Source organism: Melanotaenia boesemani, chromosome 19 (assembly GCF_017639745.1).
Source record: "Melanotaenia boesemani isolate fMelBoe1 chromosome 19, fMelBoe1.pri, whole genome shotgun sequence".
In the NCBI taxonomy this organism is placed as follows: domain Eukaryota; kingdom Metazoa; phylum Chordata; class Actinopteri; order Atheriniformes; family Melanotaeniidae; genus Melanotaenia; species Melanotaenia boesemani.
This window is the reverse complement of record NC_055700.1, coordinates 24,858,493-24,885,461: the sequence shown is the minus strand read 5'-3', so window position 1 is coordinate 24,885,461 and position 26,969 is coordinate 24,858,493. Positions and strand designations below refer to the sequence as shown.

Here is a 26,969-nt window from a genome sequence, read left to right as displayed (position 1 = left end):
AATTTTATGTGGCTTAACAATGCAGTTATATTGCATAACTGGAAGAGAAATCCCAGCCCTCCTCCAGTTAATTAATTCTGAGTTCATGATAAATAAACAGAACAGTTTATCTTCTGTAAGCAGTTTTCTGACTGTAAATTAAAAATACGAATGCAGACATGTTAACAGCCGTACGCTTTCTGTGCACACTGCTGCGTAGGCACTTAATATAAGACAACAAGAATTGTCTTCCAATTTCCCTTTTTTCTTATTTCTTCTTCAGCTTTCATCCATTGAAGTTCCTCATCTGAGCAAATACTTTGGGAACTCATTTCACTCAAGAATCCTAGAATATTTAGACACTGTGTCACATATAAATAGCTCACTTCTCCACAATGATTGAACTTATTTTGTTAGAAATCCCTTCTTGTGTAATATATAAATTTATTTCCCCCTTACCATTGGGGAATCCTGTGTTGGACTTTGACAGAAGGATCTTCACTCAAAAATGTGAAGAAATTAATTAATAAGTGAACGCAATTACTCCAGTACTCGATGAGCTGCTCATTTCCAGACATCTGTTCATGGCTTGCTTGAGAATTACTGATAAACCAGTTTTCCTCAAAGCATGATTAGGTTGCTTTTTGAGGTTTTTATTAGCTTTTTCTGATAGTTTGGTCCATCATCCCACACAGACATGAGTCTCCAGGGACTCCAGGGTGCACAGAGGCACAGTTATTGATTATATTAGTCAATAAACGCTAGTTTCCTTCCCGGCTATTATACTAATGCACTTAGGGCAAATGTCCCAGCTTGCCTTGCAGCCCAGGTTATAAAGTGCACCAGAGCTCCTAAATTATTCACAAGGACCCTCACCAGCACCATGCATCCATTAGATGCAGCAGGGGAGGATGTGGGGGGAGGGGGGGTGACGATGATGTCACCCAGCCACATGGAGCCAGACAAGGGCACCTGGGACTGAATGATGACAGCTGTGGAGGACCAGGAATCCGAGAGAAATGTCTATATGAAGCTACGAGTGCTTTGCCTCTGCAAGTCCCTTCACCGGCAGACCCTACCAGTCAAAGGGATGTGAACAATGAATACAAGCTAATGCAGTCATAGTATATAATGACTAATCACTGCAGACAGAATAAAAGCTAATGCCACCTTAAACATTACTTTGAAGTCTACCTGTCAACCAGTTGAACGTTTCGCTCCAGCAGTTATTAATCCCCTAAAAACTCATTTACGTTCTTCAAAGTTCCACCTCTTATAAGCTTAAACAGACTTGGGTATGACTCTATTCCTTTTTAAACATAAGAAAAAGCTGGATAAATTCCCCCCATGAACAAAAAAGCCTAATATTTCCAGTCTTATAAAACACAGTTCAGGTTCAAGCAGGTTGTGCTTGTTGGATTTTACAACATATTAAGAATTGTGGACAGCACAGACAAAACTCCCCACACCGAATCCCAGGACCACCCAACAAACCATTTCATGAACTAACAACAGATGATCCTCTGCTTTTTAACTGATACAGTCTTAGAAAAGTCACATAGTTAATACATAACAAAAAATGTTAATTAATACAATGACTGACAACTTTATGAGGGACACTCATTCAGTTGCTTGTTAACACAAATAGGTAAAAAGGTAGGCTACACCTTGCCGGTACCCGGTTGGACCCTTTTCCCTGCACAACTGCCTTAATTCTTGGTGTCAGATTGAACAAGGTCTTGGAAACATTCCTCATGCCATCAGCAAAGATGCATAAATTACGTGTGCCTAGTAACTAGCTGTTGACACACAATGCTTCTGTTTTTGTTTTGTGTTTTCCAGTCTTAAGGCCATTTTATGGTCAACATAAAAGTCGGATACGCAGACGGACGGACAGTTTCAACTGTTTTCTGCGTCAGTTACGTACGTAATTTGGTCTGTTTTCAGGGAGCTTAGCTATCCCTTGCTTAAACGCAGAAGATGGAGCAATACCACCGGAAATCGTGGGGGCAGTGTTGAGCAAAATAGCTGACATGTGACCAGGGAAAGAAACAATCCAGAGAAGAAGAGGCTCAGGAAGGGAACAAAAAAGCAGAAGAGTGAAGACGAGTACAGCAACTGCAGAAATTGTGCGAGCTTTTGAATAAAGACTGTATGCGAGTGTTTAGGGCGTGTTGAGCGGTTGGAAACCACTTTATAGCGATACATTACCGCTGCCAAACGGCATCTGAAACTAATGTCGGCTTGTGAGAGTGAACTCTGAACCCAGCACTGCCCACTAGTGGATGTACTGACTTAACAACCATGGCAACACAAAACTCACATGGAGGTATGAGGACGGCGACGTGTGATCACGCTTAAAACAGACGTTGCTATTTACATATGTAAATAAGCATAAATGGGCCTTTACGAGGATGTGGTGTACACCTGGGTGGGTTGTTGCAGTGTTTCACTGCCTTCTAGTGGCCTGGCATGTGCACTACATCGTTTCTGGTCCTATTTGCATTTTCCCTGCATGTTGAATTTTCATTCTGCTGCTATGTAAATGCATTTAAAAAAAGTAAAAAGTTTTGTGTTTTGCTAGAATCATTGTGGTGCGAACAGGGCCACAGTTTCCTGTTTTTAACTGACAGCAGTGGCCAGTGGTTATTTGACTTACTGTTGCCTTTTCTATCATTTTGAACTAGTCTGCCCATTCTCCTCTGAACTCTTGCAACAAGAGATTTTCATCCTTGTGCTGCTCACTAGATATTTTCTTTTCTTCAGACCATTCTTTGTAAACCCTAGAGATGGTTGTGTATGAAAATCCCAGTAGATCAGCAGTTTCTGAAATACTCAGACCAGCAGCCATGCCACGTTCAAAGTCTCTAAAATCTCCTTTCTTCCTCAGTCCGAAGCTCAGTTTAAACTTCAGCAAGTTGTCTTGACCATGTCTACATGACATGAAACATCAATGAACTGAGTTGCTGCCATATAACTCTCTATTTTGGGATTGATCAGTCACTGCTCGGCCATTTACAAATTGTTCAGAACTCGGCTGCTCGTCTTCTGACAGGGAGAAAACGATGTGAGCACATCACTCCGGTGCTGGCTTCACTTCCCTGGCTTCCTGCACAGTACAGGGTCCAGTTCAAGATTTTATTACTTGTTTTTAAAAGTCTTGATAGCACAGCACCACCTTATTTATCAGAGCTTTTAATCGTACACAGTCCTGTCAGAGCGCTGAGATCAACAAACCAGTTGCTCTTAAAAGTTCCTAGAAGCAGGTTAAAGGGCAGAGGTGACAACTTTTTCTGTTGCTGCTCCCAAACTCTGCAAGCAGTCTGCCTTTTAACATTAGATCAGCACAATAAATCATTATTAAAACACACCTATTCTCACTGGCCTTTCCTCCAGCTTGAACATTTTAATTGAGTTTTTATTGTATTGATGTTGTTTCTCATGTGTTTTATGTTATTTTTATGCAATTTCATATTATTTTATTGTTATATTTTGTATTATAAGATATATTGGTTTATTTTTATTTTATTTTAATGATGGCCAAGGCATTTTATCTGCTTTGGTTGGTTTTAAATTTGACTTGACATGTGATTGGCTAATTAGATATTTGTGTCAACAAGAAACTGCGTTTTTATCAAATGAGCACATCCGGCTTTAATTGAGAGCAATTTGACACATTAAAGTGTGAGAAAACTGATTGATTTATTGCAATGTTTAATCGGAATGAGGTTACCAACTGTACAAAGAGAGGTGCAGCTAAAACCCACTTAAGCAATGTGTCGGCTTGATGAAACCCAGAACATTTTCCATGGCTGACAAGAAAAAAGATCGTGAATGGAGAAGGGTTGCCGACCCTCTGAGTCATCTTGCAAATGTTAGTCTAGACATTTAAACAGAAGGTACAGCTTCTGAAGACACATGGAGCTGAATTTTAACCTGCAAGTTCACATTATAAACTTTATTTCATCTCAAATATTTATCAAAAGGAGGTTTTATTGACCCATGTGCAGTATTGGGTACTAAAGACAGCTATTTAGACATTTATACTATTTTATTATTACTTATCTCTGGCCTTTTATACACAGGATAAATGTACTTAAAGACTTGGCATAAAAAATAGATAAATAAAAAACACTGAAACAAACAAATTTTAAATATTATGCATTAGCCACAATGGTCAAAAAACATGTTCCAGACTAGAAAACAAACCACTGCAAGCATCACTTTGAATGCCTGAAGCATGTTTTGAATTTCAATCAATTCCTGATGTTCCTCTCTGATGCACAAAGCAGAATTGGTGGTATTTTATTATTACACAAGAGAGCAGGGATGGTTTTTTAACATGCTAATGTCTTGGACAGAGAGACTCTGCTCATGGCGAGACAATGAGGGTTTGCAAATGTCTGGAGCGACTCAAACAGCTGACAAAGTGAAAAGAGGTGAAGCCATGACGGGTAATTATAGCAGCAACAGAGTCCTCTGTGTATATTTTTTTTCACATTTTTGTTTGTTCAACAGTCCCCGTTTTGCGCTGTTTACAACAAATGGTGTTCGCCCTCAGTGGGGTACCTCGGGGTAAAATAAAAATAGCATCTGGAACCCATTATGGTGAAGTGATTATTCTGTCTGGGCTGTCAAGATAACAATCACTTGGCAGTGGTTTACCAAATTGCAGCTGCAATTTTTTTTCATTCATTTTTTCATGCCCCTGAAATATTTTTGCTTATGTGTGATTTTAATAACATTTAAATAGATTATATTCCACTTCTAACACCAGGAAAAGACTGGGAACAGTTTCTAGAGTGTACAGATGACCTATAAAATATATATGGCTTACCTTTTTGCATCAAAGATCAAATACATGTTGAATAATTTTCCTTAAAGAGATGCAAACATGGATTGTTAAAACCTCTGGCCTGTCTTTTCTGAAAATAGTTTGATGTTAGAGGGAAAAAATTTGTGATCACATTGATATTTTATGGTTATCTTAACCGGTGCAGCACACGTTCACTGCTGAGGTTGGATTGTGTCTTTTAGAGCTTATGCAGGCACTTTTGTTTCTTTTTTGCCATGGTTACAGCAAATAACTGCCTATTTCAACATCTTGTAAACACTTGAAATTAAGTAGTTGCTCCATTAAGACATATGTGCTTGCTTTAGTGGCCTCGCCAGGCTATGTACAGCTCCACAAACATTTATAATTCCCTCTCCTCTGTGCACATTTTACATTAAAACAAAGATGCAGGTTATGCTGCTTGAGGGATGTGTTTAGCTGACATTTACGCACTGGCAACGCTTAGGAAAATGTTTAAACAATCCTCATAACTTCAGTCTAATAAATAAATGAATTAATCATTAAATTTCAGTTTCTAGTAAAAAAAGAAAAAGTTTACGATTTTTCAGATGATGTAACTGGAGCTTAATTTAGTCGAGTGCTTAATGATTGATGATTGCTGCAAGTCAACGTGGAAAACTGTAGTCACCGAGGAGTTTTCCTCTAATACCCTTTATTGATCCCTGAGGAGGATCTTAACCTCCTCCCTGCCATGCAGGATAAGAGCTGAGAACACAGGGAGAAAAAAACCATTAGCTTCAATATTGTGGTGCAGCAAAATCATTTAAGACCAGCCGGAAGTTAAAGGTCCTTAATCTGGTCATGAGTTTTGAATGTATGCATTATATTTAGGGATGCACCAATATTCTTTCAAACGGAGTACAAGTACAAGTACTTACATATGGGTACTTGCCTTGTCACGTATGGCGGTGGACGTGAGGACCCAGTTGCAGGCAGAATCAGGCAGGAGGGTAAAGGGTTTATTTACCAAAACTCAGGACAGGGAACCACACAAAACAGGGAGTAAACCATAATAAGGATCTGACAAGAGCAAACTGAAAACCACAGGGTATATATGCACAGAGGGAGTAACAAGGAAATGGTGAAATGAATGAGTAATTAGACCAGGTGAACTAATGAGCCAGAAACAGGAACCACAGGAACACAGGAGGGAAAACCGAACTAAACATGACAAAACTGAAAACCTAAAGCATGAACATGACAAAAACCTAGAACTATAAACCATGATCAACATCTAACACACACCAAAACCCAGGAACCATGACAGGTACTAATAAATCCCATTACAGTACACTGGTAATGAGTGTGGACCAGGAAGCCAGATGTGACAAGTGAGTGGTTAATGGTGTGGTATAAGTCTTCTTCATCCTTCTTATTATTACTTCCGCCAAGGTGGAGTTTTTTTTCAGTGGTGTTAAGGTTAGGTTAGTTTTTCTCTTTGTCTGTCTGTTAGCAACATAAATCAAAACATTATGGATGGATTTTGATTACATTTTCAGAAAAAGTCAGAAATGAAATAAGGAACAAGTGATTACATTTCACTGTCTGAATCCAGGAATTTTTTTTAAGGATTCTTTACAGATAATGCCCAGAATCACTGGTTAAATAAATAAATAAAATTACAAGGTGACATCATGGTAGATATTAATACAGTAACAGCTAACTTTTCATCTGCTATGCAAATCACCATCTCTCATCACCTGGCTGGGATTGGCTGCACCCCGCCACACCTTCCTCACCTGCTCTCTGGTTCGCTGCCCTCTGCACCAATCGCTGCTGCTTCCTCATGGCACAGATGAAAGCAGTGAGTTCAGCAGCTGTGTTCCTCTGTTAGACATCTTGCCCGTTCTGTAGAGATTCTGTTTGTTTATGACAGACTTGAATTTCATGTGAAAATTGTTGGATTGTGTCTAAACTCTTGGTGCTGCTGAGGTCTAGACTCGCGGCTTTAAGGCTGTGTTTTGTGTTGCAGGGATTTGTTAACTGTTGTGTGGAGACTCGGCCAGCTAGCTTTGCTACCACGTTAAAGTAGCTTTCTTTGCTAGATTATTAGTTAGCAGTGCTGCTTCTGGTTGGGTTTTGTTTGTACTTAGTGCAGTCAGCCAGGTTTCATTTCTTTGTGTTGAACATTAATTACAACAATTTCTTTCTGTTTAGTCTATTTCTTCTGTTTTATTTATTTCTTGATTTGAGCAGCACCACCCTCCCCTCCCTTCTGTTTTCTGTTAATATTTTACCTGCCATAGGACAATAAATTCCCGCTTGCTCCATTTTACACTTGGACATCATTCTTTACTTACTTTTACTTTCTTCTTCCCCAGCCGAGCTGGATCGTAACAGCGGCAAACCCAGATTGCCACCATTAGTCTTGGTGTCTTACCGTATGTTTCCAGGATGAAGGATTCTTATCTATCCTGATGATGGAAATAGGAAGGGATTTTAGCTTTAAGTATACAAAAGAGTGTTGTATGGGGTTGGGCTGTTGGGCCTTTTAGGGTCTTTTTCAGATCCTATGGCTTGGCAGAGGTCTGCGATGCCTGAGTTGATGTTTTTGATAGTGCTCGGGCCTTGCACTTAAATTTTTTATCATCAGATGTCCAGAAACAAACTGGTTCTCTTCGAAAAATCTAAATTTGTTTCCTTTTCAGCCACAGAATGCCAAATGGGAGATAAAGCTGCTCCATAGGAGTTAACCACTTTATCCTTCTTATTTGGGATGTTTGCCAAGCCTCACATTTGGAATTTATAAGGTCAGGTGTCCAGAAAAAAAAGTTATGATTATTACATTTTTAGTGGACCCACAACCTTTTCAGCTCCTCTGCCCGACATGTGGAGCTGATTATGGGTATGGATGAGCCTCTTTGCTCCGGTGAACCACTCACCCTGCAGTCATCCTCTCATTGTACCATTTGAACATCTGCTCTACCATCTGTCTCAAGTCATCAATATTTAGCCTCAAGATTTATTACAGGAAGTGTGGTGTCAATGAGTGGCTCTGTGTGAATGCAATCTGATACCAACATCTAATTTGGTCCACTTCAACTCTTTGTTCCCTTACATGGTCAGTGTGATGGTGCTGTCAACTGGTTCCATGGCATAAGGCACCAAAGGACTCTGATGTCCTGCACTAATTGAATTGGTTGCAGTCACTTCAAATAATCAGCGTAACAGCTCAACATGTTCGAAACTGATTAGGTTTTTAGGCACCACAGTTCAAAGGCATCAAGTAAAATGTCAATTACTATTCTGGAGGTTGTCAGAGAGATAAACTCAAACACTTTTAGGAGACTATTTTTAGTTGGAGCCATTTAGCGTCTACTTAGATAAAGTGCTTAACTAAAAGGTTGGAAAAAAAGACACATGCATCCTTGAAAAATATAATTTCTGTTTTTTGTTTTTGTTTTTTCTATAAGATCTCTAAAATATTGACTGTTTTCACATGGATAATGTGGGAATATATTTCCTTTTAATGACACATCTCAAACATTTGTTGGGCTCAGTTTAATTATCTTAAATTCATGCAGGTCTTCAATAAACCAAGATTTAACCTTTTCACAAAGTCCCCAACAGACAGACTCAGTGTTCATGTTAACCCCCTGTTTCATTGTTCCACACGCATCCAAGCAGTGACATACCACATGTTAGCTAGTGTCAGTGATCCGAAGACCTTTCCAGGCCTTTTACAGCCCATCACCCAGATGGTGGGAGACGGTGAGAGTGTCAAGGAGACAGAGAGAGCAAAAGAAAGATGACTTTTGGCATTTGGGTTGCATTGGTATCTCATGACGTTGCTGTCTGTGGTGATTTTCCACAGCGTTTTAGTTTTTTTTGCTGTTTATACTACTGAACTTCCCAGAAATGAGACAGAAGGAGAGCAGCAGGAGAGCAGAAATACCTCACACTACGGTGAAAACACACATGGCTTTTTTTTCACATGCTTTCAGATTTTGATTATCAGCAGGGAATTGCTTATATTTTGAGACTATTGCTGAAGTCTTTTCTCTCCAATTTTCTCAGTCTCGCAGACGAGTTCCTTGAGCTCGGAATATGAAAAGTAAAGATGTTCCAGAAATACAGTTGAAGTCAAAGCGTTGTCATGAAGCAGATTCTCATCAGTCGTCATTGTTGCAGAACAAAAAGCTGCTGTTTTCCTTAAGAGAACATTTTTTGCAATATACTTTTGACAGAAGAACATTTAGTGAGTTAATTCAGGCTTTCTTCTCCTTCACTCTCACTGACATCCCTGAAAGCGACGTTGACATTTATTTGGCTGTCAGCTTTTTAGTTGCCTTAAATGTTACTGGAAGCCCATCGGGATGAGAAATAATGCCATTTCCAATGAGGTTAGAACATCTACAACAGAACAGTCTACAAACACAAGAGGGCTTTGCCATGGGGGACCCCCTGTTGGTCATCATGAGCGTTTTTTTCAAGGAAGACATAAGGTGTGTCTCAATCAGCGCACTTGCCGTACTTCGAACAATGACTCTGTAATTTAAGCAAAATCTCAGTGCACTGATGGTCCCCTTGTGCTGCCCTAAATGGATTAAAACTCTAGTGTGAAATGCTGAACACTGCGCACACTAAATGGAAGCCATTTTGCCAACATAGCAAAAGGGGACTTTTGGCCAGTTTTCCAGGGCTGAATAGTGGTGTTCAATGACTCAGCGGTACCGATGCAGGCGGGGGCTATTTTGTAAAGAAGTTATTCGATCATAATTCTAATGTACACGGCAGCATGCTCCCTATCTCTTTGTTCCCTGATGACAGTTATGGAACTGATCATGTATTGAAGGCAGCGGTTATACCGACTCAGTAGAGTTAGCACACGTAAATGTTAGCAGTTCTTTAGCCGGGTCATGGACGTAGATAGGTTATACCTGTCCATGACGTAAACGAAACGGTCCTTGATCTGAAAACAGATTTGGAAACAACGGCAGTTGTTAGAGAACTGGCCTGTTTCAGTGGTTTCGCTGAGTAAGCCGTAGCTGCCAAGGTCTACAAGATGTAATGAATGGTGTTAATGTGCTCAAAAACCTCAAGAAAACAGTTCAGCAGAAAGGCCACACATGTCCTAGTCCTTGTGAGACCATACAGTATCCCACCATAAAGTTACACATATTGCCACATTTCAGAGGAACCCCTCTACACAAATATGATAACATACATATCTGCTGACATGTTTCCTTAAGTAGCATGGAAGCAAAATATGAAAAATCATTAGACAAAATAATGTATTTGCTTGATATGAAGGCCTGTACAATACATATGTTTACATTATGACATGATATGGGGTCAGAACTGAATTGCCCAGACTGAGCTGAAAAAAAGAGATATAAAATATATAAGTAGTGTTTACAATGACCAAGCATTGTTTGATTAATAACTAGTAAATCGCAGTAGTATAATTATTAACGCGCAAAGGCTTGAGGTGTGTCATTTTCTTCTACTTGGCTCCGCCAGGTTGGTTGGTTTATTTATTTATTTAAGTCATATTGAGCTATTTTTGATGTTGCAGGGACAGAGAAGGACACCATTTAGATAATAGTCAGCAAAGTACCTTTAAAGAACATGTAAACATAAATCATGTTTGCTTTCATTTAATCTGCCAATGTGTGTTCACTGTAGGTCACTGTGGTATCAAACCTCCGAGCCAGCAGTGGCACTGAGGCATTTATGTGGCAGTACTGCTTGGGGATACGATGCTAGAGAAGAGGAGGAGGCAAGAGAGAAATATTTTAATAAAATGTTTCAATAAAAAAAATGCTGCATCTCTGTGCTTTAGCCTCTTCCTTACTTCATGATTTCTAAGTATAGTCGGTTTCCTGTTACCAAGTGTGGACTGTATCAGTGAAAACACCAATTAAAACAGATATGTATACATTAATTCAGTGAAGATATCTTATATATTTAAAATCTGTTTTGCTCGTGTTTTGAATTGCATTTTATACTAATAGGTATGGGAGCGGTGTCCTACCCTCTCCTGGTCCAGCCTTGCTTCACAGCCACCAACCCAGATTACTCATTGATCACACCTGCTCCAATCAGTCCTTCCTCAATCTCCAGATCAATCACACCTGATTCCAATTCTGTCACTGGGCTTTATATTCACCAGCTTCATCATCTCTCATTGTCAGACCTTGTTCGCACCAGAATGGACCAGTCTTCACTCCCCTTCCAGCGCCTTGGATGTCCAGTCCCTCCCGCTGTCTGTCTAAGTAAGACAATTCCTTTCTGTACCTGGTTAAAATAAAGTTCTGTTAAACCTTCTTCTGTCTCCGTGAGGTCCATCTGTGACAAGCGACGTGCAAAGACACTTGAACTTGTGCTGATGGTGTTTTCTATCATCATCAGCTGAGGTAGACTAATATGGTGCAGGCCACTTTGGCACTTTGTTACTCAAATGAGTCTTTTTAAAGGCATTTAATAGTATGATGACATGCAAAAACGTATGTGAACGTAATTTTGGAAGAACTTAGTCGGAACGGACTGTCCCAGAAATGTATTAAGAGTGGCGCTGCCATTAGGCAGCATGTAGGAGGGTCATATACATTAAAATAAGAATAGGTTCAACTCATTTTCAGCCAACAGGAGGAGGATCCTGTATAGGTGTTGGATGTGACGTAGTTTACACGTGGGGTTAAGTAAGGAGTAAACAAAAGAGAGTGAAATTAAAAGGTGGAAATTTATTCTGTAAATTAGGCGGGCAGAAGAATCGCCGCCAAACGCTGGTATGCCACTACTGGTAAGTACAAAATGTCAGTGCGCCACTTAGCTCAGCACTTATCCATGATAGTGTGCACTACAGAAGAAAGTGCTTAGTGCGCACTACGCACTACATTCCAGTGCACTCATGTAATGAGACACACTCAGAGGCACAGAAAAGAATGTGAAAGACAGGAGCAAGACACACACGAGCAGCAAAAGGACTTAAACTCAGCCAGAACGGATCACTGCAAAAGGGAAAATCACATCACGAACTGGACAAAAGGCAAGCTCATCTGCTCTGACAGTAACAAGGACCACCATCAAGATCCAGAAGCAGGCCCCAAGGACATCAACACAGATGAGAGATCATACACCTTATCCCACACCTTGGATGCGGTCCTGCGCAGGGTGCCAGATAGCAGGGGTGTGGTCATCCAATGTTCATTTGTCAGGAACCTACCAAAATGTCTTTTTAAAAAAAGAGGATGTAAAAGGGGATTTATTGTACATAGTGAAATACGTACATGTAGATATACACTCAGCTACTTTGTTCTCCTGTCCTGTTCAATTCCTTGTTAACACTAATGAGCCAGTCACATGGCAGCAACTCAGTGCATCTCGTCATGTAGACATGGTGAAGACGACTTGCTGAAGTTCAAGCTGAGCATCAGAATGAGGAAGAAAGAGGATTTAAAGGACGTTGAATGTGGCATGGTTGTTGGTGCCAGACGGGTTGTTTTACCTTCTTGATTTACTGGGATTTTCACACACAACCATCTCTAGGGTTTATAGAGAATGGGCTGAAGAAGAGAAAATATCCAGTGAGCACCAGTTGCCTGGACCACAATGTCCAGACAATGTGTTGAAGTCAGAGGAGAATGGGCAGCTTGGTTGGAGATGATAGAAAGGCAACAGGAAGTCAAAAAAGCCACTGGTTCCAACCATGTTATGCAGAATAGCATCTCTTAACACACAACACATCCAGTGGTGGTTCGGTGTGGTTTGGTAAACCCTGATCTCTGTTGCGTTTCCACAGCCAGCGTTGTCCTTATCTGATAAATGTTGTATATGCAGGACAGCAATAGATGTAATAGGTGCATCGGGTTCATGATAACATGTCATAGTGCCATAATGCTTTCTTGGAATTCTAATGAAGAAGAATGTGACAATTAAGGAGAAGAATGGCGGACAGTTGCTTTCTTCTTGGCATGTGGCTTTAAACGGCGGTATATTTAACCACCGCATCAGCAAACTGCAGAGTGCCAAGCTCCACTCTTGAGGTGCAAATTGTTAGGTGTGGAACCTCAGTGGAGGGGTCTCAAAAAATAGGGTTGGATTTGATAGTTGGGCTCTGTTCCCAGTTTTTGCTTATGGAAATGCAAAATAGTATTTTAAAAAAATGTGTACTACCCTGAACCCATTGGTGAAAACAAAGCTTTAGTACCATCATTTAACCACCACAGCCTATCTTGTGTTGTTGCTGACCATGTCCATCCCTTTATGACCACAGTGCTGCATCTTCTGATGGCTACTTCCAGCAGGATAATGCACCATGTCACAAAGCTCGGATCATCTCCAGCTGCTTTCTAGAACATGACAATGAGTTCACTGAACTTCAACGGCCTCCACAGTCACCAGAGCAGCTTTGAGATGTGGTGGAACAGGATATTCTCATCATGGATGCAACCGACAAACCTGCACCAACTGTGTAAAGCTGTTATGTCAATATGGAACAAAACCTCTGAGGAACGTTTCCAACACCTTGTTGAACCTATGACAACAAGAATTAAGGCAGTTCTGAAGGAAAAAGGCGTCCAACCTCACCTAAACCATATATAAAAACTGAATTTATTTTCAGAGAACATTTCAACACAACTCCTGAGTCTACAACTGTCACTCACAAACTCATCAAGTCACGTAAACACAGCTATAAGAAGGAAATGTTTCATATTTGGTGACCTGATCTAAATAAAAATGGTAGTAATCATTTTATAGTTATGAAACCACAAAAGTGTTCAGGATGCGCTTTTTTATTTACAGTACAGATTAATCAAACCGATAACACTCAGTTTTTACTTTCAGTTAAAAACCACATATAGGAAAGTATTATTGAAGAAAGCTGCATAGCCTTTTAACAGTTTCCAGATGTTGCATCCCATAAGCGCTTATCTGAGTGGTGTTCTGAGGTAAAGCCGACAAATTTAGATGTTCAGTCTTAGGGTTTGTTTACTTTTTTCTGCTAGAAATAAACCTTTAGTAGAAATTACAAAATGTCTGCAGCTATGTTAACATTTGTGAGACCAGTGTGAATGTAAATTAATTTAGTGTAATTGCAAACATGCACCCAATATGAATATTAAGATGTTTTATGTTTACTTAACTCCAGAGCTGAGTGGTTCTCGACCTTCAAGTGGTGCTGGGAGAAAAATCTGGATGGTCTGAAACTTATTATGATTCATCCTGCAGGGATCATGAATGGAATCATATGAGAAATCTTTAAATCCCCATGGAAATAGTTCAGGCTTGACAAAAAAATTGCAAACATACCCACCTAAGCACTGATGTTTCTAGTCAAACACGACTAACATGACCAAAGATTCTCTTCTCATGCCCTCATAACTAAAACCTCAATGTTGTTATTCAAAAGTTAGGAGCTGTAAAGGATTTACTTCATAAAATTTTAATTTTTTTTTTTTAATGTAGTGAAAGAGGGTGTTAAATCCTCAATTATAGCACTTAAGCACCACAGTTTTTATAATTATGGCCCACAGGTCGTTTTGTCAGAGTAAGCATTACATTTTTTACTTGCTGTATATCTGCCGCTGTCTTCTGTGTAATTGTTTTTCCAACCAGAAACATACTCCCAAATACTAAACAGGTGCAGACATTTCCCAGAAACACATCCTCCTTTCTGCTGACTCAACCAGTCGTTTGTGAGAAATGTTCTCCAGTTGTTAGATTTTCCTCTTTTTCTCTTTTATTTTGTCTTTTTTTTTTACTGGGAGCTATGAACCATACATGTGTGTGGATCACACACATATAAACAAGACCTAAATTAAAATGAATCAAACTAGCATTAAAATGAAACATATCTGATTGTTGTTCATTATTAAATTGTGAAGTTGTTTTATTTTTCTGTTTTTTAAAGACTAATTGTCGGTGATGTTGTTCTGGAGGGAGATGATGGCCGACATCTTTCTGTCTTGTGCAGAGGTTCCCGGACGTTTTGAGCCACGACCTCCAGGATAACGCACAGTGTTTTCATCCCACTGAGTGGTTAATTGTGTGATGTATTAAATGGGTTGTCCTGCTGCCATCCTTTAAATGTAAGGCTGGAAAACTATCAGAAACTTCATAATAAGGAGGATAAAATGCTTTTTGGTGGATTCAGTTCACCAAAATCTGCTTCTCTCAGAGTTTATGGCAAATTCGGATTTTTAACCTGGCATTGTCATTTATGTGTTAACATGTTAATTTTGACAGCCCTTTAAAAAAATCCCAAATTTATTTGATTAATGTAAGTATTTATGTTTTTCTGATATGGCAGCCCCTTGAAATTATCATGGGACTCCATTCAGGGAAAAGCTGGTGTAGAGGATGTGAAGAATTGTCATATTTATCAGCTTGTGCAGCATTTTTCTCTGGACATTCAGCTCCAGTGGCTCCAGATTGATCAGAGCCGGTCTGCTTGAGATGTAATATGGACAAAAACTCATGGTCAAAAGTTTGATGTCCTGTGTGCTGATCTTTTCCTTTTCCATCTTAAAAAGCACTGCAGGGCAATGCATGTTTATTTGTACAGCACAATTCAACAACAGGGAGATTCAAAGTGCTTTACACCGAAACATCAGAAAATAAGAAGCATGGTTTAAAATGAAAAACAAAAGAGAGAGAAAAAAGAACATTAGATAAAAACAATATTAAAAGCTTTATCAAGTTTAAAATTCAAGCCTAAAAGAAACAGTACAGATTTGGACTTTTAAATAAAAACTGTTAAGATGCAACAGAGAACAGGTGGTTCTAACCTGGATTTAAAAACTGAGTGTTGCAGGATCTCCTCCCTTTAGCTTTCACCTGACTTTGTTGTCTCTGCTTGCACAGCCCTAAAGAAGCACCACTGAACTCAGCAGAATTTCTCATGGAGGCGCTCCCTAACAACAGCTAGTTCAGCCTCCATTTTGCATCCTGCCTCTTCTCTGAACTCTCTCCAGCCAGTAAAAGTCATGTTGATTCTTGTCTTATCTCATGTTCTGTCCCTCTCTCTTTCTTTTCTCTCTTTCTTTGACAATGTCTGTTATGATTCTTTGATAAATCAGCCACGGGGTGCATTCAAAATGGCCAGTGTGTTGATAGGCACTTGCTGTGTGTAAAGGGATGCATAAAGCAAAGCTCCGCTGTAAAGTGACTCAACATACCAGAAGTAAAAGTTCTGAAGTGTGGTTTCTCAGTGTCAGGACCCTGCTGGGCAACAATGGCTTCAGGAATGTACATAATTAACATCACGGTGCCATCAAAACAAGCCATAAATAAATATTTGTTAGATCAGAAAGGTACTTTGTCCTCATAAACACATTAGAGTCCAGGATAAATTCTTACAGACATGTCTTGGTGAAACACATGATACTGCATACTCTGCATTCCTTCTGTGTCCTTGTTAGGACTTTGAGCTTGTCCATTTTGTTAGCTAACGACTTCACATTTCCCTTTAGAGCGACTGGAAGAAATGTTCTGAATTTTCTTTTTGCCCTGCATCTGCTTCATTTCCTTTTCAACTCTTATGGGATTTGGCATGTAGTTTGGGTCAATGACCTCCAATGATCTAAAAATGGTAAATAGTATCAAATAAAAGAAAAAATACTTTATTTATCCCAGAGGGAATTGCAATATGATTTCTTTGCAGTAAGGTCAGTATGGTCGGACTTACTACTGCTTAGAGACCCATTCAAAGTGTATTAATTTATGGTGTCAGCACACATTAACTCCAATACAGCCAGTCCAAACACCACAGAAAAACCACAAAACACAGCTTTAATCAGACTTATTCAATCATGATAACATGCTAGGGAAATTACACAAGACATATTAATGGAGGTTTGTCTGAGCGAGTTAAAAGTGAGAAAATGAAAGAACAAAAAAGGAAGAAGGCAAAATATGAAGGCATGCAGGTGTGTAATGTCTATTAGCATTATGCATGTAATGAAACAGCCTAGCCTGTTGTAGGATGTGGTGCTGGGAAAATGACTGGGTGGTGATTAGGACATTTCAAGAAATACTGATGCAATCTTTAGCCTCAATAATGGTCTGATATGTCATATTCTAACCTCATAAACTCTTAAAATGATCTGAAAAGCCTCCAGCTGATCCAACAATGCTGCAGAGATGGATGATATTTCTTTAATTTTGGCTTCCTTTTAATAAACTTCCTAATAAATCCAGGACCTAATTTAAAGTTTAATCTCTACATTTATAAACCCCTAATCACCAAGCTCCATTAGATATTATTTATTTACTTTTTATTGGCCTTTATTTAACCAGGGAAAAGTCACACTGATTTGCATCTCTTTTGCAGCTGAACTCTGGCCAAGAAAAACAGCAAAAAGTTACAGACACATAAAACATATGTAAAATACAGACAATTTAAAGTTTTAAGATTAATTAAAAAACTTTCCCCTTCAAAAACAGTGTACAACTAGAAACACGTACATGAAGATGAAAACAACTCTGAAATATTATAGCTTTCAGTAGTTCCATAATTTCCCAACACAGTACTTTTCTGTCAGACTGCAGGTTTACTTGTGGTTCCTAGAGGTCCTAAAACTAGAAAGGGAAGCAGAACCTTCAGTTGTCAGCTCCCATTTGGCTTCAGGAAGTAGACCCCCTCTCTACTGTTAAGATTAGGCTTTAAACTTTTTGATTAAGCTTATAGTTATGGCTGGCTTGGTGAATCTTAGCCATTAATTAAATTTTGCTGCCACTTCTGGGGGCCGTCCCATGATGCATTGTTCCCTGTGCGTTCCTCTCTTTCCCCTTCGTTTTCCTTGTATAGATATTTGTGTTTGGTGTTCTGGTGCTTGTTGATCCCTCCTTCCTGCCCTCTCCATCCCCGTCTGGTCAAAGCTGCTGGAGATTTTCCATCCTAAAAAGGAGTTGTTTCTCTCCACCGGTGCCCACCACATCGTTCATACTCAGGCAACTATCTTGAAAAAAAGAATCAGTGTTATCCTTTAGCTTCCTTAGTTAGGCAATTATTTTCTATGAACTGGCTTTATATGAAGACAAATATTGTAAAACTGGATAAATGTGGATCATATGATGGATCTCTTTTAACTAGATTATAATTGGATACAGTGAATTGTATTGAATTATCGGTTTAGACAGTGACTTAAAACATCCCTTGAGATGACATTGTGCTGTTAACGTAAAGTTGAATTGGATTAAATTAAAACCTGTCTGGATTGTAGTTTATGAGTCTTGCATATGAAAGCATAAAGAACCTCAGGACAGGGGAACTGTTCCAGGAGGCCTCTAAGCAGTTGAGTCCACGTTCTGGCTGATGTTTACCTTTCTACATTTATGACTGCAGAACTGTGTTAGATAAGATGGATGCCACCACCTGAAGCAGTTAGATTGTTGGGTGAGTCCAAACAGTTCAACAATTTCCTTCTTGTCTATGAAGTAGCATTAACAGCACTTAAAAAGATGCAAGAAAAACCTTGAAAGTTCAACACGGAAGGTAAGAAGCTCCCGATATTTTCCAAGAGAACAAACAAACACGAGACTGGCTACTAAAGGTAAAGGAAGAGATGATGAGTCTACTATTCAATGTCACAAGTGTAAACTTAGGAAAGGAAAGGAAAGGAAAAGAAAGGAAAGGAAAGGAAAGGAAAGGAAAGGAAAGGAAAAGAAAGGAAAGGAAAGGAAAGGAAAGGAAAGGAAAGGAAAGGAAAGAAGGCTTCTGACGTTTACGTTTTGGATTCAAAGGACAACAACGTGACGTCTTTCCCATTGAGTTTTAATTATACACATCACAAATCAGGAGTTAATGATCAATTAATGATTACCTAATCTTCATATTCCAGTGAAATTAGATAAATTAGATATATTGATTACTGAATCTGTAAAGACTGTAAAGTCTTCCCAATCAATGAATAGACACTACACTATGTGATCGGAGTCGAATAATTAATTATGAATAACTTTGATGAAGACATATATTAACTTTATCAATTAAACAGAAGCCATATAATGAAACTAACCAGGAATCCTTACAACAATCCTGACTGACTTAGATGTGCAGAACTTATGTAAAACTCTTAAGAAATATCTAAAGCCTAATATTCTTGCATCATTACAGTGAAAAACTCCAATCTGTGGGAAAATGTGCCCAAGTACGATTGCTAAACACCTTCCCAACAGCTCTCCTTCGTCATTTACCATAATTCAGGATCTGATCTAAGAAAGTGTTTTGTGAAGGTCTGCATGTGATTTTAGAAGTCTCGGGACCAGCTGCAACCAAACAAGAGGAGGGTACAAATGCTTCTCTTCCCATCAGAGGTTTTGTTGAATCAAACCGATGAAACCTCCAGAGTAAGCTGACCTACGGTAATTTCTAATGTGATGATACATTTGCTTCAGGAAATACTAAATAATGCACATGAAGAAACATTTTGAAACAGTTTATGTAATCAGATGTTTGTGGTTAAGACATAGTTTCTATTAAACTAACTTTTAGAGTGAACCCTGGAACCAGAAGGATATAAATAACCTGGCTGAATCCCATAATAAACCTCCCAACACCTCTTTAAGTCAATAATTAAACTACAGCATGTTGTATGTCGCAGCTTGACAATGGGTGTAAGAAATAAGAAAAAAGTTTCCAAATAAAACACATAAATCAGAATTCAGTGATATTTATTCTCAGATCTGCAGTTATTTCAACATACATACACAGATGTCTTGATTATGTTACAACTCAGTGTGAGACAGGAAAGGATTTGGTCCTTTGTTCAGTCCCATTGAGAAGCAGCGCTAACTGTCCTAGACCTCCCAGCAAGGCCGGTACACCCTTCCCACCATGCATCTCATGGTGTCCCTCCTCAGGATGGGGATGCTCAGCTGCTGTCCGACGTCTCTGTGTTCGGTGAACTGGTTGCTGTCGTCGGCTGTGCGCTTGTAGACGGATAGGCCGTTGTGCAGCACTCGCAGGTCCCTCCAAAGACTCGGATCGGCAGCGATGACGATTAGCCTCGGCACTCTGGTTTTGGTCATGGTGGCCAGATCTGCGTCGCCAAGGCTGCTTTCTGTCACCTGATCACTCAGAAGTGAGGTAATAGCTTCATTCTCCAAGAGTCCATCTTCTGCATTCCCCATGGGTAACGCCACCAGCAGCGTGTAGCACTCGAAAAAGAGTGCTGAGGCGAAGATGACCGACATGAGGGACTGTCTCATCGTGAAGATCTTCCAGGAGGTTGACTCGGAGGGATGAATTGCTTTCCTGAAGTCTTGCTTTGCTGTTCTGACTTTAAGCGCCTATCATGGGCTTTTATACCATTTTGAACTCCTTGAATTGACCACGTTGGATAGTTTGAGACAGTTGGATAGAGCTCTCGCTGCGTTCAAGTACGTTATTTTGGCAGAGTTAATTAAAACTTCTGTTGCCATGGCTCAAATTAGACACTTGACAATAAAAGAGAAGGAAGTCATTGAGCAGATGACACATTAATCCAAAATGACTGCCCTTTAAAACAACAAGGACGGATAACACACCTGTGAAGCTGTTATTGAGTCAGACACTTGATCATGAAATCAGTTTTCCCAGGGCATTGTATTCTAGAGGGGATTTAACCTTGGCTTAGAGGAAGAAAAAAAAGCAAACAAATGATTTCTGAAGTGTTTGTGTCTTCGTGGCTGAAACTCTTTGTTGACGTGTTAAAGATAAAAGAAGAAAATGCCTCTTTTCGGAGACTAGCCAGGATATCTGCTGGGTGGAATCTTGTTTGATCTCTAGCTTTACACAACATACAGTAATTGCAGCTTTGCCTAATAGCAGCTATTAAATGGTCTGCAGGAGGGCTGAACCCCTGCATCTGCATAATATTAACAATAAACTGGTGATGTAACCACGTAGACTCCAAAGCTGAGACACCATGTAAATATGAATGTAAGTAAAATCAGAACACAGTGATTTGAAGTTTTTATTCAAAACAGAACACATAGAAAATGTTAAAAGTGAAACATTTACACAACTTATCACCTCCTCGTCTCTTAACAACAGTCCACAAACATCTGGGAACTATGATTTCTCATAGTTTCTGGAGAGAATCGGTGTCCCAAGGACTGCAGGCGGCCAGTCCTGCACCTGGACTCTTACTACAAATGCATGCTGTTGCATTAAAGAGAGATAGTTCAGCATAGAAATATACAAGGTCTTCCATTGAAAAATACTAAAAACCTAAATAAATCTGGATAGGTGCATTGATGGTGGTTTTCCACTGATAAACCTAAGTGCTCTAACGGAGTTGTTGGGAATATATTGAACAGTCATCTGACCACAGAACAGTTTCCACTTTACCTCAGTTCATTTCAAAAGAGATTTGGCCTAGAGAAGACGGCGTCCTTCCTCCATGTGACCTCTTTGCATAGTAGAACTTTAACCCACAGTTTCCTATGTGTTCCTACCAAATTCAACACGACTCATTTCTTATTAAATCTAAAAACATCTGACATGTTAAAACACTGGATTTTTCTATTTTTATTTATATTTTACACATCATCTCATTTTTGGAATCAGGGGTGTAGAGTTACACACTCACTACCCAGTTTAGTAGATACACCTTGTTACTACCATGTTGGACACCCCTTCCCTGTTCAGAACCACCCTAAATCCTGGTGGAATAGATTCATCAAGATATCTTATAGGACTTATAGACAGAGGAAGTGTCATGTTCAAGAAAGCAATTGGAGATGATCTGAGCTTTGTGGCATTGGGCATTATCCTGCTGGAAGTAACATCAGAAGATGCTTGACTGTGGTCATAAAGGGATGGACATGGTCAGCAACAAGCAAGTTTAAACTTTGCTGGGGGCCCAAATATCCCCCACACTATTACACCACCATAGCAGCCTGAAGTGTTAAAACAAGGCTGGATGGATCCATGCTTTCATGATGTTTCCACCAAATTATGAGTCTAGCATCTGAATGTGGAGTTGAAATGTCGACTCATCAGACCAGTTTCTCCATCTTCTATTGTCCAGTGTTGGTGAGTGTGTGTGAATTGTAGCCTCAGTTTCCTGTTCCTAGCTGACAGGAGGCACCCGGTGTGGTCTTCTGTTGCTGTGGTCCATCTGCTTCAAGGTTGGATGTGTTAGAGATGCTATTCTGCATAACATGGTTGGAACCAGTGCTTATTTGACTTCCTGTTGCCTTTCATTCATTTCCAACCAGTCTGCCCGTTCTCCTCTGACCTCTGACATCATCAAGACATGTTGGTCCAGGATATTAGACCAAATATTTTCCCTTCGTCAGACCATTCTGTGTAAACACAAGAGATGGTTGTGTGTGAAAATCCTGGTAGATCAGCAGTTTCTGAAATACTCAGACCAACAACCATGGCACATTCAAAGTCACTTACATCTCATTTCTTGCTCGTTCTGATGCTCAGTTTGAACTTTAAAAAGATGTGCAAAGCAAAGCTTGACTTAAATTTGGCTATCATTAAACCCATATTATTTCAGTATCAGTAATGTGTAGCACTAGATATTCTATAAACCATTCCTCATTAAAAACAACTATACCTAAAGTTCCTAAAAGCTTTGAAATTTTGTTTAAATTTGATCTTTTACCCGTAGATGTCAGATAGTGTTGTGTTTCATAGATGGGGTGGGTGGAGTTCTCTTATAGATGTTAATGGAGCAAAAGATCATATCCCCCCCTTTTTTTTATCCTTTTCATTTATCCAACATTTTATTTCATATGGTTTTGACATGTCAGTAACAGAACTAATGATAAAGATCATGACATGTAATTAGAACAAAGAAACATCACTTTAAAGAGGAAGTTTGAATTCAAGTCTTTTGATTTTAAATAAAACCTTATGTGGAGATGTGATTGCTTTACTTTTATTTTTACATTTTTCTTTACATTTTATTCCAGCCTGGTCTGATGGTGAACTGTATAATTGTTATGAAAGATGTTATGTGGAAATGGACACGCGCTCTGCATTGCATTTACTGGTTTCATGACATCTATTTCAGACACTGAAAGACTTTTGTTGAGGACTGTGAGACTACTTTCTATGTTGAAAATGTCCCTAAAGGGTTCTGTGTGCACTTAACAATAACACCATAAGTCTGTAGGTTTATGTGCAAGTTCCAAATTAATTTGCAAATCTTTTAGGAGTGAACCTGACTTTGGAGACTGTCTGTTCAAAAAAGAAGGGGGGGAAGAAATGCATATAAACCACAGTGTTTTCTTTTACTCTTTGTTCCGTGTGAGTTAATAAAATAAGCTAATATTCCTGTCAAAGCAGAGGCTGGAAACATTTTCCATGTTTGCCTTTGGGCGTGAGGCAGCAGCTGTCTGCTAAAGGGGGGTATATATTTCACAGGCAGTGGCTACAACTCGACAAAAAGAAAGAAAAAGAAGAAAAAAGGTTTTCTAAAAGCAAAAGGTTAAGATGTGCTAAGCAGCTGACTGAAATGATGGGCGCCAGCCAGAACACGAGGCCTTGGCGGAGTACTACGAAGGGACCGTAATAGGAATTAGAAGTGTGCGAGGGTAAGACAGTGGCTTCCACATAACGTCGGACCCTTAGGTACAGAGCGGTGCACCACACGGCCGAAACTCAAGTGCTACTCCACCTAGATAAACACAGGACACAGATCTCAGCTCAAATTAAATTATCTTGAAATCCTAAAGCAGAGTGTTCTGCCAGCTTGTTCTGAGGTCTGACAGATTAAAATCTACATACTAGAATTTTGTCCCATAACATCCACGGAGGACTGTCTCAATGGGAAGGAAGTTCTGGCCCTGTTCTTAAACAAGTGTCTGGAGAGCTCTGCTTTTAAACCTAGACAGAAGTGAAAAGCAGACTCAGTCATTAATTATGTAGACTGACATTTAATTACTTGAGCGTTTCCATTTTGGTAAGTTTTGCACCATTTTGTACATCTTACTTCTGCAAGTTTATCTTTGCAGAGTTTTACAGCGAGTGTTGGGCTTCCTTTGTTATCCTTCAAATGTTCCCAGTGGAAAAATAAGCTTTCGTGTATTTTAAGGTGCCTTTCACTGCAACACTGACCTTTAATATTGCACCTACAGTTTACATTGAGGTTGACGGATCTAGAAATTTATGAGAAAGGCATAAAAGAGAAAGTCGTGTAATTAAAAGGAACAAAGATCTCTAATAAAAACATGTTTCAGAAGCAAACTGATTGAGTATTTCAGTAAAAGGAATCAGTTTATGAAACAATCTGAACAGCGAAAATAAAGAGTTATAAACAACAATTATGTTTAAAAGAAAATTCAAAGCGATTTTGTTAAGCAAATACAGCAAAACATGTTGTATTTTGTTGGTTTTTTTGTATTGAGGAATAAGATCTTTCTCAGGTATAGTTTAACATGGACTGTGTAAAGATATAAGAATGGTTTCATTTTGTAATCAATAGCTGTTTCCAAGTTCTTGCATTTATGTTTCCTTCATTGTAAATGTGTTTTTGTTGGATATTTTATAAAATGGGGCACTTAAAATTTTTCTTCCTTCTGCTCCTTTTTCATTCAAACTTGTAGATTTTGTGTTAAATTTTATGTTAAATTTAATAGTTTTGTTATACTGAATGAAACAAAAAGAGTAACAAAATCATAATTTGCTATAAAAATGTTCTAGAAACTAGCTTAACATAGAAATGTTTACCGATGAGAAAGTAACAAGAATGTCAGCATCTGCAGAGTTTTGTTCATGTTATTCTATTGCAGCCTGTTTAGTTTCTATCTTTTGTCATGTTTGAGTTCTCTGTCTTGTTTCCTGTCTTATTTTGAAGAGATTTTCCTCCTTGTATATTCTGTTTGCTTTATTTCCTGTTTTCTACTTCCGGTCATCGTCAGTTACACCGGCTTTTTGTTTGGAATTTATTCCATCAGTTTTTAAGCTTCTGGTTTTTCTCTGTCCTTTGCTGGTTTATTGTGTCAATAATAATAATAATAATAATAATAATAATAATAATAATATTGAAGATGAAGATGGATTGGATTTATTTTACACTTTTCCGAACACTCGAAGTGCTTTACACTGAATGCATTATTCATTTACACACTGCTTGTAGTGAACGGTTCCCATGGATCCTGGGTTTTGGTGTGTTGGTTTGTTTTAAGTTTTGATCATGGTTTGGCTTTCTGGTTTTTGTCATGTTTAGTTTAGTTTTTAGTTTGCCCTCATGTGCTCTGTGTTTTCTGGTCCTGGCTCGTTACATCACCTGGTTTGATTTTGAATCACTTCACCTGTTCTCAGTTTGTTCCTCTGTGTGTATATACCCATGGTTTTCAGGTTGCCCTTGTCAGATCCTTATGTGGTTCATTCCCCTGTATTGTGTGTTTCCCTGCTCCTGAGTTTATGTCCAATAAACCCTTTTACCTGCACTGACCTGCCTCCTACCTCCGCCTACACATGTAACAGAATATGTAGCCATGGGAACCTGACTGCCACACCAATAACCACCAAACATGCATACATCACACGTTCAAGTTGCCAGAACTGAAGTGTCTCACCCAAAAACAAAACAGCAGAATACTGGGATGAACTGGGGATTCAAACCATCAACCCTCCAGTTATTGAAATACTCGCTCTACCCCCTGAACCACTGCTATCCATTATGTACCTGCTGTATATGTACGCTTTTTTCCTCTCTCAGTCGCAGATGAGTATTTTGTGGGCGGTTTAGGGATCTAGGTCTTGGAAAAAGACACTTTGACAAGTGGAGGGACAAAGGATCAGTACGATAATCTACCTGTTGAGCCACAGCTGGCCCCAGTACCGGTGAAAGCTAACATTTTACTCACTCTGAAGACACTTTTGTGCAAGAAGACTCCCACACCTCTATCCCAGACGTATAAAACAAGGAGCTTAAGCCTCAAAACTTTAGTCAAGCCATTTCCTGTCAAACTTATAACCAATCAGATGGCTTAAATTGATGGTAATGTCCAATCAGGAGCTGCCATTTATAAATGGTTAATACATAACGTTGCTGTCGGGCAAAAATCTCCTTTGTTCAAAATTTGTGATTTTTGTTTTCCTTCATAAATCAGTACTATTGGTCACCCTTTATGTCTGTCTGTTGTTTTACAAATATTTAACCAAATATATATGATGTGAAACACACTACCAAGTTTGATGACATTATGTCCAGTTATTACAAAACCATACAGCTATTTTTTTCATTTTTTTGAAAAATGGATAGGAGATAGGAGGTTTGTGCCCGACAGCAGCGATAAGTGAAAAATAAGTCCTATGTCTGTCTGAAATAAACACAAATAATGGTCCTTTATTGCTGGAATCAAGCCAAGAAGACTTTTGACACATGACAGCACCAAAAACCAGGTGAGTTTAAGTTGGTTTTGTAAAGAAAGTAGATAAATAGTAACATAAATAACTGTAGATAACTTCAAGGAAAAGTTTTAAAAGTTTCTGTTTGTTTCAGTGCCAATATTTTTTCTCCTGAAAGCCAAGACTTGAGAGAATGATGTGCAGAAGAGAAAAGGCTTGGTCACTGTTGATCTGTGTGTTATTTCTACAAAGTTCTGTTTTATTTTCTTGTTTTGGTCGGCCTTTATGCTGCTATTTCTACTGATACCTTCATTTTCCATCAAGTTAGCCTCATAATCGGACAACTAAGGCTGTCCTGAAGGCTGTATGTTGACTTGAATCAAAAGAGTTGAACTACATAGATTTTACATAAAAAAAGGGGCAAACAAAACATATCAGGGAATTTCTTGGAGTTTTAAGGGTTAAGTGCAGGAAATTTAAGGCATAAAGAGACTGTATGCTCTTCTATGCCCCCAAATATAAGCATAATAGGTATATTTTATTGTAGTAATGTTTAAAATATCACATACTGTATCTTTAAGGTTATGGATCATTACGTATACAGAGTTGTTTTTTTTCAGATTTGATTGATGGCCATATTCATCATTTATAGGTTGGCACAATGATGGACCCTCCTTTAAGCCAACAAGCCCAGTTCACTTAAGTAAGGCAACAAATGAGAAAAACAAACTTATCTGAAACATTTCCATCTGCATTTGAATACTTTTCATTTTCAGTCACCATGTATGTTTTGCTTATGCAAAATCCATCTTGATCTTTAGCTACGCTGTTGTCTATTCTGTCATATGCTGAAAGGGTTTGATGTTGCATAATTTTAACTTATCCCCATCC

At 38.9% G+C, this 26,969-nt stretch overlaps 2 protein-coding genes across 2 annotated transcripts in view; one reads left to right on the top strand and one right to left on the bottom strand.

Annotated features, from left to right (window-relative positions):
- Positions 1 to 10,983: 10,983 nt before the first annotated feature.
- The window catches only part of spag8 (sperm associated antigen 8), a 31,762-nt gene continuing 15,776 nt past the window's right edge, over positions 10,984 to 26,969 (top strand). Inside the window, exon 1 of the mRNA XM_041970204.1 lies at positions 10,984 to 11,052. The gene's annotated coding sequence lies outside the window, so the exon portion shown is untranslated. The remainder of the gene's footprint in view (positions 11,053 to 26,969) is intronic.
- On the bottom strand, positions 19,437 to 20,046 carry pmchl (pro-melanin-concentrating hormone, like). The gene has a single exon (XM_041970205.1). It carries the CDS (start codon positions 19,988 to 19,990, stop codon positions 19,580 to 19,582), a length of 411 nt encoding a protein of 136 aa, XP_041826139.1. The 5' UTR covers positions 19,991 to 20,046; the 3' UTR covers positions 19,437 to 19,579.